Here is a 15,295-nt window from a genome sequence, read left to right on the forward strand (position 1 = left end):
TCCACCAAGACGAAGAAAAGTGCAGGCTGAAGCAAGACGTGCAGAAAGAACCAACAGAGGAGCAGAAAGAGGCCTTGTTGCAAAATCATCCTGTGCCCACAACTTTTTCAGACGGGTACTGGTGGTAACTGACCCTGACTAACCAGGCCTAGAGCCAGTGCTATGCTAAAAGACACTTAGAATACAGTGAAAACACCTACATACACTAGGGAACACTAAGCATTGGGGTACCCCTGTGATTAGCATGACCTCCTCTGTAAGGCCCTAGTACATAATAGGGCAGGGGGATTTAAACTACCTCCAAGTGAGAGGTGCAGAAATATGCTACTTTAACTAGTAGTTGCGTTTGCAGAGTGGTGGAGAAATGGTGCTGGGCGTCCAACCAACACTCACGAATTCCACTGCGTAGGACTTACAGGAGGTACCAGGTGGGATTCTTGGCCCCCAATCTCCCTCAGGACTAAAGTGGACTTCATCCCCCAGCCCGTAATCTGCCAAGAGGCACGTTTGCCGAGTGATAGAGAAAGGGGGCCATGGGCTCCGAAGACGTCTTAGCAATTCTACTGTGTGGGACTTACTAGAGGTAACAAGAGTTGTAGGTAGCCCCCAAGGACATCCTTGGGGGCCAACTTCCCAAACTATTACCTCCAGTCAGTCCCACACAGCAGCACAGGTAAGTAATCGTACCAGGCCATGCCCACTTTGCCCACCACTCTACAAAAGCGCTCCCCGGCGTGCTCTTGGAAGGGGACTGAAGTCCCCTTCACTGCTGGGGTTCCTTTAGGGACCAACTAGCCTACCTTTTATCTCGAGTGGGATTGGTGAGAGGTAGACAAAGGTCATGCCCCCTTTCTCCACCACTCTGCAAACACGCCCCATGCCATATTGTAAGTTCGGTAATTAAGTCCTCTTGAATCCTGAGGGTCCCTGGGGTCCAACTAGCCCACCAGGTACCTCCAGTAAGCGCCACAGAGCTGCGTTGCAGAGATGTGTAAAAAGGAGCATGACCTGGACCACCTCTCTGCAACGCAGCCCTGTGGGGCTTACTGGAGGTACCTGGAGAGCTAGTTGGCCCGCAGGGACCCCCAGTGTTGAAGGGTATTATATTCCCCAACTTAAAATGCGCCACAGGGCGCATTTGCAGAGTGTTGCTGGGAGGGCCAGGGGCCTCGGCGATACTGGTCTTTTATTTATGAAGGGGGCTGTGTAGTCCCCCTTACTTTCCTATTTTATGGACCCTGGGGACCCCATCCACCAGGGCCTGACCCCTACTTTTATCAAAAATTGGAAGGGGGCCATATTCGGCCCGGGTACCCCATCCTCCGGGGCATGGCCAGTGTTTATTTTTGTTAAATATATTTGGAGGGAGGCTGCGTGGCCCCCCTTCTCAGGCCATTTATGTCCCCAAGGACCCCATCCCACGGGGCCGGCCTTGGCGTGATTTTTTCCCCCAATTATTATTATGGGGAGGGGGGCCGCGTCGCCCCCTTTCCGGGCCACTCTATCCCCCGGGGCCTGGCCTCTCGTTGGGGGCCATGGGGAGAGCCCCAATACCCCCACGGTCCCAGCCAGCTCCCGGCCTCCTGCGAGTGCCGGCATTGCTTTTTCACACGGGGAGCTGCTGACATGCAAGGTTTCCTGCTCTCTATTCCAAAATCCAAACCACAGTTTGCTATGGCAGGGCGGGAGCCACAAGGCTTCCACCCTGTCATAGCAAACAGCAGTGTCCTGTGGTGGGCACCCCAGCACACTGCAGGAGCCGGCCCTGGGGGGTGGCCGTCCCCAGGGCCATCACAGGCTCCAGGAGGGGGGCCCCCTCCCATCCAATGAACAGCCCCAGGGAAGTGGTGGTCCCTGGGGCATGTGGGGAGGCTCGAGCCCCCCACACCGGTTTATTTATTTTTTCTAAAAACGGGGATGGCTGTGTGGCCCCCAGCAACTCTTAATCAAGCCCCGGAGAGGTGGTGGTCCCCAGGGCAGTGTGGGGGGGATTAGGCTCCCCCACACATTTTTTCAGTGCCCCCGGGATCTAGCCCACCTGGCGGCTTCAATACAATGGAGGGCGTGAGCCCACACTTTTTTTTTCTCGCCCGGATTCACGCACCCAGTGCCAATTCGGCTGATTTTTTTTTGTTCATGCTTTTTTGGGCCATGGGGGTCCTTGTGGGACCCCCTGAGCAGGTCTAGGGGGTCAGGGTGTTTCTACCCTGCCCCCTTTTCATGTTTTTTGTGTTTCTTTTTCTCTTTTCTTGTGACTCGGTTCTACAGAGTCACAAGATGGCTGCCAACACTTCCTGGTTTGGAGTGTTGACAGCCAATTAGAATAAAGCTTGTGGTCGGGAGGGTGCGTGGATCCGCTGCGCCTCTATATATCGAAACTTTTATTTTTTGGTTTTCTCAGCAACTACTGAACGGATTTACACCATTTTATAAACAGGTCTATTTCCGAACCAAGGGCTGCCTTTTTGCCAAATTTGGTGTAATTCCGTTCAGCAGTTCAAGCTGTAACCGTGTCTAAAGTTTCCTATGGGAAATTGATTTTCCGACTTCTATTTTTTTAATTTCTTAGGAACTACTAAATGGATTTACACCATTTAACAAAAAGGTCTCTTTCTGTACCAAGGGTTACCTTTTTGCCAAATCTGGTGTAATTAGATTCAGCAGTTCGGGCTGTAGCTGTGTCTAAAGTTTCCTATGGAAATAAACATAGAGAAAACACGTTTTGGGACCCCCCCCCTTTTTTCTCGGCCCTTGATTGACGAATCACCCGGAAACTTTCAAGGTAGCAGCTGACCGGAGCGCCCCACGAGTTTTGAGCTCCAACGTTATTGGGAAAAGAAAAAACGCTTTTCCTATGGAAACTAGGTCCTAACTATAACTATCTACTGGCGACCGCAAGTAGATAATATATAGATATATATCACAAAAAAAGAGACATTATGCTGGCGTGCTGCCAAATCGCTGGTGGTGCTTGGGAAACAGCACTCCCGCAAGTGCTAGTACATGAAAACACCGTCCCAATATGAGTAAGAGAGCCGGCACTTGAAGTCAGGGAAATTACACCTGTATATTCAATCAAATCATCTCAGACAATGGAACACATAAGAGACGCGTTTCGGCAGTATCACTGCCTTTCTCAATCTAAAGTGCGCCATGTTGGTGCTCTATTTAAAATATTAAAAATAATAGAAATAAACAATGCACTTTCATTTGCAGCCAGACACGAAGGGACATGTAAAATATTGAAAATATTTCAACATTGCTTGAGCTACTCAGTATTAATAGCGATCAACATTGCACTCTTAAATGAGTTAACTCCAAGATAATGACAAGCCAATGCCACTGAGCATAGTTCCTGCAATCGGTAAAGGCCGTATTTGTTACTAAAATTCCCATCATACATCTTATTTGCACAAAGAACAAGTATTTGCAATGCAATAGGTCTCACTTTCATGCGAGTTTGAGCTATTGACATTGCAAATAACAATGCCTTTCATTTTTGTTTTCCTTTTAAAAACATAAATAGAAGGCATTGTCATTTACAATGTCAATAGCTTAAACTCGCGTAAATGCGAGACCTATTGCATTGCAAATGCTTGTTCTATGTCTGTAATGATCTACTCTCCTTCAGGGGCGTAGCTCCCAATAGTGCAACAGGTGCCATAGCACCAGGGCCCAGACACAGAAGGGGCCCACTAAACCTGAATTGTGAATCAGTGGTTGTGGGGTCCTATTTCCCGTTTTTTACACCCTTCCTACGCCACGGCTCCACTTGCCTAACTCGCACGAGCCTCCAGGTGTTTTCACAGCTCTGGGCTGAATGCCGGCTTTCAGGGTCCGAGACGGAGACGAGATGGAGATGGAGGACCTCATCCTCTGCCCCACCCCAATAGCCTGGGAACACTCCTGGTGGCCTACTTTGCTAGGAACTTCCTTGGAACCCACCGACCACGCGTGCAACCTAGGGGTCATCCTCGACTCTGCCCTATCCATGACCAAGCAAGTCAACGCCGTCTCCGCATCCTGCTTCAAAACCCTCTGAATGCTCTGCTGGATCTTCAAATGGATCCGCTCCGACACAAGGAAAACCGTCACCCAGGCCCTCGTCACCAGTACACTGGACTAAGGGAACGCCCTCTACGCAGGAACAACAACCAAGCTCCTGAGACGGCTGCAACGCATCCTCGCCATGACTGACCCTTGACATCCCCGACGCAGCCACATTGCACCCCACTTAAAAGGCCTACAGTTGCTCTCCATCGACAAAAGGATCACCTTCAAACTCCTCATCCACGCACACAAAGCCATACACAACACCAGACCTGCATACCTCAATGACCGACTCAGCTTCTACACCCCCACCTGCAGTCTCCGCTCTGCCAACCTCGCCACAGTGCCACGCATCCGGAAAACCACCGCCGGCAGCAGATCCTTCTCCTACCTCGCCTCAAAAACCTGGAACACGCTCCCCACCGACCTACGGCAGACCCAGGACCTGCTGGCCTTCAGAAGGCGCCTCAAGACCTGGCTCTTTGAACAGTAGCAGCCCCCCCCCCAGCGCCTTGAGACCCTCACAGGTATGTAGTGCGCTTTACAAATGTAATGATTGATTGATTGATTGACTGTGAACAAACGTGTCTGGCATTCCCGTGAAATGGGAATCTAACACTGCGCAAGTACGGAGCAAAGCCTTCCACAGATAACAGACATAACGGGCAGTAAAGTGCAGGCACCTGCGCCTCTCCGGGGAAGGTGCGCGACACAGCTGACGAGCCTCGTGCTGTAGCCGCATGCACAGGGACCCGAGAGGGAGCTGCCAGGCTGGAAAAGGCCTTTATGCCCCCAAAGTCTCGCTGAGCTTGAGCAGGACATGCCCCGGAGCCGAGCAGGCAAAACTAGGCGTGAATCTGGCTACCTGTTTTTTGAGATCATGTTCTTGCTTGCGAGCCATGTATTGTTATTAACAGCTTACTTAGAAAGGCAGTCGAGTTATACAGGGGGCTGCTTAGTAATTGTTGTTTTCATGTCATCAGCTTGGTGAGCACTTGATTATTTAATCAATTAAATTCGCAGTCAAGGAATGAGGTAGAGGGAGGGGGAGACAATTAAAAGAATTGCAGGTGCGCAGCTGTTTGGAGGCTAACCAGTGGAATTATCTGCCATTGCCTCGGCTTGTCACGTGCATCTCTAGAACGTAACTTGTTCCGAAGGCTGAAGAGACACCTCGCGAGAAACCGCGGGGCTTCTGAGATCAGTTAATGTGGTATTATGTTCCTAAATGACTGCTGCTGGGCCTCTTTCTAAAGAAATCAACTGTGAAAAGATGATAGCAGATCAATCTGTTTGTTTGTCAGCAACTGGCAACTGCACTCTGGAGAGCCAAGGCATGGAGGTCAAGATGGGTCACCTGGCTCTCCTACACAACCTCTAGTGCCTTAGGCTGGCTACAAGGGCGCTGGCCCCGGACAACTCTTTGGTGGAAGCTGGCACCTTTGGTTAACAAGCGCTCGACATCTGTTTTCACTTAGCTGCTTGTTTATATTTGCATTGCGCTTTCACTTTCAGTGAAAGCGCGATGCAAAAATAAACACGGGGCTGAAAACAGATAGCCCCCCACAAAGATAAGAAATTGCTTTGAGACGGCAGCAAAGCAGATGACCCAGTCCGGATCGTTCGGACTAAAGGGAGAAAGGGCAGTGGCCTAAAAACCTAATTTCCAATGGCAGGCCACCGTTTAGCATAAACGGTGACGCCAGCCAATGAAAATGAGGGCCAGGGCTTCAAGTCCCCTTCTCAAATCTACTCTCTTACAATATCTCTCACCGAGCGAGCAGCGCTTTGCGCTGCAATGCCAGGCGACACCTAAAAACCAGACTGGAATACAGACTGAGTCCTTTGCTGCAACACAAAGTCAAAAAGAATCTTTAAATGTGTGTTAGGCTGAATTTATTTGTTAAGGTGAGCACTCAAAACAATTTATTTTAAAAATTACTTCGATGCAACGGTGCCGCCTTTCACATATCCTGAGACACACAAATCAAGCTGACAGACATGTTACCTATTCATACCATCAGACATTAGAAGCCGACAATAGCCCACACAACATGACATCATCTAAAAATTCATGCTTCATTGCATGCACACTACCAGAGGAAAGTGGATAGTGGTGGGAAGAAAAGCCCACAGCGGAGATGACGGGTGTAAAAATAGATAAAAAAGAAAAAAAATAGTGCTCAAAAACAGACACTGGTGAAGCATATGAGCAGCCAATCAGAGAGATGGTAGAAAGTATATGTTCCACAGAGGGGCACACATAAGCCTGATCGACTAAGACAAATAAATCCTGAGTAGAATGTAAGAAAAGTGAATGAAAAAAAAAATCGAATGGTAAAAAAATAAGTGGAATGTATTCCTAGGTCAGTTTTCAGCACGTCCCCAAGAAGTCGTTCACAACTAGACATATGTGCTGCCAGGTAAGGTTCGACCTAAATATTAGCCACAGTCCAACTTCAATTGATAACCAATGGCCTTCTGAAGTATAAAAATAATTGTGACACATTCGTGATGATAATCAAATTGGTTTGGTAGACGAACTGTTGTATGGACTGTGTCTCTTCAGCCCAGTGATTTCCAAAAATCCGACCATATGGAAATGTTATGATATCAAAAGAAAGCACTTCTATTTGGACTCCAAAAGAAGCCTCCCCTACTCGACTAGAAGCCTATGGCAAACCATGAACAGTTTAAACTACCTTAGGTGTCTTAATTCTATTAAGAAAGTTATTCTTGACAGCCCAGTCTAGATCCAAGAACATTTTAAAAGCACCATTATCCAACAGTGATGAAGTAAATTCTTCCTTCCTCCATTCTTACAGCAAATGGGAAAAGAAACAAATGACAGTCCGTATCGCTCATAGAGGAACAAATATAAGGAAACCAACACACAACTGCTCCTGTATCTTTCTCAGAAGATTTACTTTCAACCAAATAAATTTTGAGGAAGAATGGGACGGGCCAGACTTATGTACACAGCATCACCACAATACAGTAACAATCCAGCTATTGCAGTGCTTAATTTGACCAGTGGTTTCCAGTGCTCGGCAGCAGCACTTAATTCTCAACACCAGCATTAACGACAGTCCACCACATGGTTGCGCTCTTTTGTCTAATTCTGAGATGAGTTTTCATTTACACTAAGAGGGAGAGAGAAGCAATTCAATTTAGGATGCCTTTGGCTTCCCAATGTATATCAATCCTATCACAATGAGAAGGTGCTCCTATCTTATATGTATCCTGATGGGTTGTTATTTAAGGGACCTGAGTAATCTCTTAGATTATTTTCTAGGTTTCTCACCAGCAGGTACCACCCATGACATGCTTCACTATCAGATCCTCAGCCACTAAACCAAGTATGAGTGGGCGGGCTTAGCGCAGTTTGTAAGCAGAGAACTTATTCCTAAGGGATCTATTAATTCAAATTGCCTGCAGGTTCCCCAACTCTTTTTCTTTCTTAGGAATACCTTTGGCACCATTAAAACACGTTTAAACTGTGGCGTTGTTAGGGAGTATTATGACCCATATGTGACAGGTCGACATGTTTCAACCCTATCCACTGCCCATCCGGGTCACTGGGCTTTCTTTAGGATCACTATTATCTATAATCCCTTAATTCACAATGGTAATTCACCACATTACAGTAAACTGGTGTGAAATTGTCACACTCATAGAAACATGCTTGTACAAATCTTAAATGATAATTTCCCTATGCTTGGCTGTATTTTGGAGAAAAGAAAAACAGGACACATTTAGCATTACTCTGTTAATATGTACAGGGATACATATCTTAAATCATACAATATGATTATGATATTCATGCACACTCTTGACTTCTCTACACTCCACAACACATTGCTATCGAGTGAAAATCAATATATTGGACAGAAACACTTCACACGTAGTGCATTATTAGGTGTTGAAACACTTGCATGCATGCTGATTGAGTATCTAGACCTACACTGCCCAGCTAACATTCAAGGCTCCATGAGGTCTCGGGTGGAGGGCAGGCTCTGTAGTCACACACTGTAATGCAATCAATAGAGGTTTTGGATTCTCGCTGGTTCAGTAATATAATAAAAGCTCCCCCCATGAGATATGTCCTGAAGACATACGTAGTCAAGAGTGCACACCCTGTATGGTACCTATGTTGTAGTAACCTCTGAGCCCCCCATGCTGCTGACTAGTGAAGGAACTCCTGCTTTTAAGCAGGTATTGGAGCAATTATTGTGAAGCAGGCACGCCAGTGATGCACTTCCTGCACATTTGGACATCAGTTACGCATGCGCTAGCTAACACCAGCGCGCGGCGATGCTGGGAAATGGAGTCTGAGTTCCCTGCATGAGAAGTGATTGCCTCAGGCTGTGTGACATAGGCTCAGCAGCGCGTTCACCGCTAAATATAGTAATTAAAATCATGTTAAGCTCAAACTGTGTTTAGGATTGGGTTACTAGAAGCCCCATTCGGAAAACAACTTAAAACTTGGCTTTTCAACCTGACAGATGCATACGTATTGGCCGCCATTTAGATCTCACCTCTGTTTACTCCCACTTTCCTCAGCGCCAGGATGCTCCTTCCGGAGCGACAGTTCGCGCTTTACAAATATCGAATAACATAACATAACATAACTTCAGTTCCTTTGCTCACTATGCCATCCCAGGATGCTTATTTCCGGTCCAGGGAGAACCTGGCCTGGCAGTTCGTGCTGGACTGTTCCCATAAGGAGCAGGGTCAAGAGTTATTTGCATATGGCTGGGTCCAAACTAGGATGGAATAGTGAGCAAAAGAACAATGCAGTAAACCCAGATCTCTTGACTGGGTGTGAGTGGTTGAAAAGTTTCATCACTCTATTCATCATCCTGTTGTGTTTGCTATGTATGACATATTCATTAAATGTGGACCATGTAGTGTGTTAGGATGGGCCTTTACGCGACCACCAGAGGTGCAGAGGTCGCGAGTGTTTGGTATGAGCCACGTAGCCCCAGTAGTGGATGGCCTTCTCCACCAACAAGAAGAAAGGCATGGTTAACATTGTAAGACTTTCTTGAGAATGCGGAATCTAGATAACTAAAGCCCTTTGGTGAAGCTACTGTTTCTCATACAAATTAAGCGTGCTGTATATGACTTCAGAGGGACTTGGTATCAAGATTAGTGTTCAGGATTACTAACCTGAGAGTAGCTTGGTCATCTGTCAGTTGTCATGGCAAAAGCAGAGCACAGCTTTATCTTTTCTTTGTGTGACCTCAATTTTGGAGGTGGAATGTGAAGTTGATATTTTGACAGGTTTATGTGTTGGTGCAACCCATACTTAATAGTGGGACCATTCGGATGGTAAAGAGCTAGAGCCTTGTCAATGATTCCTATTTCTGCCATACCAATAGATGTAAGCAAGTGCTAGGTGACAGTAGTGTTTGCTTCTTGCTAACCTGAATGACTGGTATTCTATAAGGGGACAGACACACTTGCTTTTTTACTCTTTTTTTTAATTAACTAACCATACTTCTTAAAAAAGGTTACTGAACTTACAAAGATGACAACCATATCCGTCACTTGTCGCTGAAATACACCATAGACTTTTTAAACAATTGAGCCAGCCAGTTAATAGTCAATTATCACGTGTGTCCTGCAATCATTTTTCTAATGTATTAATTACTACATATGATTTAGAATCACAAACCTACACAGATTCGACAAATTTCTTCATGCTCATTTTGTATTCGAGATGCTAGACATTGTTGAAGTATGGACTAGATATTTCTGAGTTTGGATTCTGAGAGGAGAAGTGATGAGTAGGTTTCGGAGGCTTCATTACAAAATATAATTTCTTGTACTCAGTCTATAACTTATGGAGTGGGACATTATCCCACCTCATCACCACTCTGTGCTTGGCCATAAGGACTGCCAGTGTGGTAAGCCTACTAACATGGGAGGGGTTCCTTGAAGTATCACAGCAATGCTAGAAGTGGAGAACAAGCCACATAGTTTCGCTTCGTTTTTAATTTTGGTAATCCTTTTACTTCAATATTCCAGCATTCCCTGGCCTTCCCATGCCAAATGTCTTAAATGCTCCCTTGTGAGTGACATCTGCTACATGTGTCTTGAGTGACAAGGCTGGAGGCATCAGCTTATTAGGTCTGTGATAACAGCTTTGAATACATTTGAAGTGAATTAGTCTGTAACAACTGTCCTGGAATAGGTTTCTTATCTAAGTGCAGAAGTATGGCCACTGTTTGTCAGATGTTTGGTGTTCCAGTCTGATGCCCATGCTGCCCGAACTCTACTGTAGACTGTGACACTTGGAGAGATAATTTCTCTGTATAGATGCAAGATCAAATGTTGGGATTTGCTTATACTAAACATTAACGTGAGAGCCTTATGATGATCAGGTACTTTTGGGTTCTCTGACATTTTTGGTTTGAATGTGCTACACATTCTCTAGAAAAGGAATATCCCAAGCCTTGATATGCTATTGTTAAGTCCTGTTAGTTGATCAATAGTTTTTACAGTAAAGTCTATGAACAATTACTCACTGAAGAGATTCCCGATGCCGCCGCTCCAGGACTAGCACTGTGTTTCATTGTCAATGACAGCCATGCACAGCAGTTTATTCGGATGCCGGAGGCGTATTAAAGGATAGGACCCTAGCAGTCTTTGAGCCAATTTAAGGCAAATCTTGTAACTTTCACAGGATCTAAACTTTTCCCTGGTCTACTCCATGATGTTGAACATTGATGTAGTGCAAAGGGACTGATGCAGTGGCCTCTCTGCAGCAAGACAGGCAGACAATGTAGTAATGTGCAGCTTTTGCTCTGTAGAAATACAGGTTGAAGTGTGAGGCATACATTCCACTCAAAGAAAAGAGGATGGGTTAACCATCTTATTCTTGGTTGTTTACCAATACATGTTTGTCTGGTTATCTCTGTTCTTCTATATATATATATATATATATATATTTTTTTTTTTAAGTCGAGCATTCGAGGCCTCTTCTATATACTTTAGTATATAGTTATATGTGTATGTACTTTGTGGGCTCTGGAGATCAGTCCTATGATATTTCTGTTCTGCTTAAGGACTTTTTTTCTGTTCAACTGCCTCTATTTAACTGTCTTGATGGAAAACGACCAGTAGAGGTCAGTAAAATACCAGAATTGCTTCCTGCTTGTTCAACTGCCTCTATTTAACTGTCTTGATAGAAAACGACCAGTAGAGGTCAGTAAAATACCAGAATGCTTTCTGCTGAGGGACTTTCTTTTTTAATGTTTCTGGTAACTGCTTCTATCTAACTTTCTTGATAGATAACGACCAGCAGAGGTCAGTTAAATACCAGAATCACTTCAGCATTCTCTAGATTCCAGTCCATAGAAATTGTCTTCCACGCGCACCCGTAGACAATAATATTTTTTTTAAAATCTTGTGTATTCAGTGATAATGACCACCGAAGGCCCTGATTTTGATATTAAAAAAAGAGCTTTGGACGATACAATTTCCCGCTGAAAGGCAATATTTCTCTCCATGTGTTCCCATACCTGGCGTGTTACGCACTTTGGTGCTTACTTTCACTCTATGTTGTAGAACAGAAGATGTTTCAGCGCCCAGGCTAATATGCTACATAGCTAAATACATATAAGGTGCCAAAGGCAAGACAGATTGCAGTGCAAATACTTGTTTTAAGTGGGGCTAATAGGGCTATTGAGGAAAAGAGATAGGAGTCATGAGTAGGTCAAACTTACTCACAAAACCATCTTTTTAAAGCAGGCCCCGAATGTTGACAAATAATTAAAATGTATGTTTTCTCTTCACGAAGTAAAAAGTATAAGTATGGGCTGAGATTTACAAGTCTCCTGAGAACAATTCTTTTCTGTTCACTAAGGTTCCCAGAAGGATGCCTGGAACACTGCACCAGGTGTGGGTTTTTTAGATGTGAATGTCATGTGACATATCCAGTGAGATCCTACGCTTTGTGGAATTTTACACAGCTCAGAAACATGTACAGGAGCAATAGGACCCCATGAGTAAATGCACACTTTTTCCCTTTTTCTCCAGCGGGAAAACATTTCTCCATACTGATCCCGCACTGCCCTCTTCAACAGACCATGCTAAATGTGGGGTGATATATTCGCCTTCCATCCTGCAATGAGAGGTACTACAGCTCTTGCATGAAAAAACATTAATACCATTTCCAGGGTGGGAAAGGGTGGAATTGGAATTTGAGGAAGTCTCACAAAAGTACATGCCATTTCTAAAACTTGCATGGTAAACCATGCCTTGGAACACCACCTACGTGGGACTTACGACTGCAGATTTCTCCTCATCTACGCCTCATAGGAATCCTTTTGTGAATTTCTGGGAGGCATAAATTGAGGTATTTTGCCTATAACCATGCTTTGTCTGATCCACCTCTTAGAATAGGGCTCTATGTGTGTTAACATCTTTGGAGGTCATGCCTAAAGAAATCACATCTGCTGTACCCACTCACTGGTGTCAACATACTTCTTTTTGAAAGCTAACTTATGTGCCTTACCTGAATGCAATTTATAATGAATGAATGCCCTTGGAAAACGCTTTGGAGGACTCCCGATTTTGTATTAAATGCTCTGGCACAGGCATCACCGCTTCCTGTAAATACTAGAGGGACAACAACAAATAATGAGTTTAAATACCGGCCGAGTAAGCAATTTCTAATAAAAGTAAATTGTTTTTTTGATTTGTTATGACAGCATTTACACATATTTCCTAGTAATGTGATGACCATTAGAATGCTTACATCAGTAAATTCTAAACATGAGTTGTAATTAGTACACCCTGCATAGCTAAAGCTTTACACACAGGACAGAGGTGACCAGCAAAGACACAAGGGAGAGTGACATAATCAGAACAGCCCTGCAGAAGGACTACAAACATAAGCCAGACACTCGGAAAACTCCATTCCTCACAAATTAGGCATCTCTGTGCAAGAGTAAAGGTCACCGTGCAGGGTAACAGAAGTAATGAACAAAGGCAATTATTTGTAGAGCACAGTAGAGCAAGAGTTGAATTAGGGAGCATGCATAGATAAGGACATCCAGATTCATGTAAACAGTTTGACTTTAGATTAATTTAATTGGTCTAGAACCCCCCCCCCCCCCCCCCACACACATATGCACATAATATGCCTCAATACTCAGTGATGTCTTAACGCATGGGCCCGCTGGGCAGTTGCCTGGAGACCATAAGAGCATGGGAGCCCCATGCAGATCAGAATGTAACACTTATTTTATATAAAACATTTTTATTCCTGTGTGTGGTTGTGGAGGCAGGGCCCAATGCACTGCTTTGTCTGGGGGCCTATAATGCTGTTAAGACAGCTATGTCAATCCGTAGTGCGTTTTGAGCTCCTCTTTCTTGGGCAATGCTCATGGACGTCATTTAGGGGTTGCAGCTGCGACCCCTGGCTTGCCCCTTGCAGCTCCTGGCTTCAGAGGTGGCAAAATCAGTGCCTGAAACAAGGGGCAGCTCTTCCTAATGGATGCTGGTTGGAACTCCACTTGCCTGGCTTCTGTCAATTTTTTTATTGCACAAATAGTGAAGAATATTATTCACTATTAGTGTAATACAAAATAGAGCGCAATAGCTGGAATACGACCCTATCTGCAAGCTATGGAAATAAAAAATGCTGTTAAATGTATGTTGTGGGCATACTTGTGGTTGAGAGTGTGTTTATGTGCGTGAGAGTGTGCGAATGTGTTAATATGTGTAAGCATGTGTGTGTGAGTCAAAGTAAAGGTCAAATGGTGTGCAGTGTCACTTCTGGTGCCACTGGCATTTTAGTGAATTGGCGTCCATGGCAATGGTCCTAGAATTCGGATCGCTCATCGAGCTCACTTCAAGACTGCTTCACCTTTCAATCTTATAAAATATAATCTTGGAACAGATCTCCTTAATGTATTGCAATATAGTGGAGTTGCATTGTTAATGAGTATTAGTTGTTGACAGATGGCACGGCAAGCACTCTTTTCAGAAGGAGTGCATTGGTGGAAGGGTGCGTTATGCCACTAGTGATTTCATGTTGCATGTAAGGACAAGAGTTGTGCTTTTTACCATGCTTTTGTCACTGCGCCTTGGGCATGCAGTGCAGAAAAACGAGTGAGAGGTATGCTATTTTTGTTTTTATTTGTATGTGTTTGTACCACTCCGTTTTTCCTAAGTTTTGTAAAAGTTTCTGATGTCCCTCACATGAGTCATAGCTCATGCTACATCAGAAACTCCAATACAAATAAATTAATAAATAATAAAAATCCATACAGGGCGGGCTTTAGCACAGGTGGCGCCCAGTGTATGTTTGTTGGCACCCCCTAATGACCTCCTTCTCCATCAATTCTCTCACTTACCACCCTTTAATAGTGCCCTCAAGTCTTCATAACCACTGTCTCTCTCACATGCGTTTCGTTTGTCTTATAGCACTACTCATGCCAGTGTAGGGTATCAGAGCACTTTACATCTCACACACACTTCCCAGAGACAAAGACTCACACGTGTGTAAATCAGTGTATACAAAATGTTACATAAGACATCCATACTGGTAGGCATTATCATTATCGGGTGTATGGTCTGGAGAAGCACAAACTTAGAAATTAAAACATACCACCATGGTTTTACTAATAAGAATTCATTTCTACCCAAATTAATTCTTTTTGCAACATTAGGATAATGAAAGTCTGGGGGATTAACCAACGCTTTAACCCATACCTTGCAGTTTGCACGCAGCTCTTTTCTGACAGTTAATAGCTCACTGTTCTATATTAGGATTTTAATTTATAAATTGCAAGTAATAAAAGGATCTCTCCGACAAAAGCAGTAACCCACTGAACTATTCACATTATATGCACTTCTGTTATCTGCATGGTACACATGCTTTGCAGCAGGCATATTAACCCTCTGTCCTACTTTATGATTTAAACCTTACACTATACAAAACTTTATCGATTCCCAGCAGGACCATGAATCCCCAGAGTTTTCTAGAAATGTTTATTGGTGCTTGAAAATTGCAGGAGACATGGAATGCTGCAGCCGGTGCTTTCAAATCCACTATTTCATGTGACAACACAACACCCCCTAAGTTAGCGCTTGCTGCGGTGACACTGGTTGCACATACATGTATGTACAAGTGTCCATGTACATTACTGTATTCTGTTCATAGTGTAGAAAAAATCAATGCACAATTTATCAGGTTATGTCTCTGTCCACCAGGGCCGTACTGGGAACA

At 44.5% G+C, this 15,295-nt stretch overlaps 1 protein-coding gene across 1 annotated transcript in view; it reads right to left on the reverse strand.

Moving 5' to 3' along the window:
• Positions 1-15,295, reverse strand: part of WDR86 (WD repeat domain 86) — a 345,312-nt gene that overhangs the window by 26,676 nt on the left and 303,341 nt on the right. The window contains exon 6 of the mRNA XM_086941464.1: positions 12,575-12,678. Coding sequence (XP_086797590.1) covers positions 12,575-12,678 — 104 coding nt within the window. The remainder of the gene's footprint in view (positions 1-12,574; positions 12,679-15,295) is intronic.

This window comes from Lissotriton vulgaris, chromosome 10, assembly GCF_964263255.1.
Source record: "Lissotriton vulgaris chromosome 10, aLisVul1.2, whole genome shotgun sequence".
Lineage (NCBI taxonomy): Eukaryota > Metazoa > Chordata > Amphibia > Caudata > Salamandridae > Lissotriton > Lissotriton vulgaris.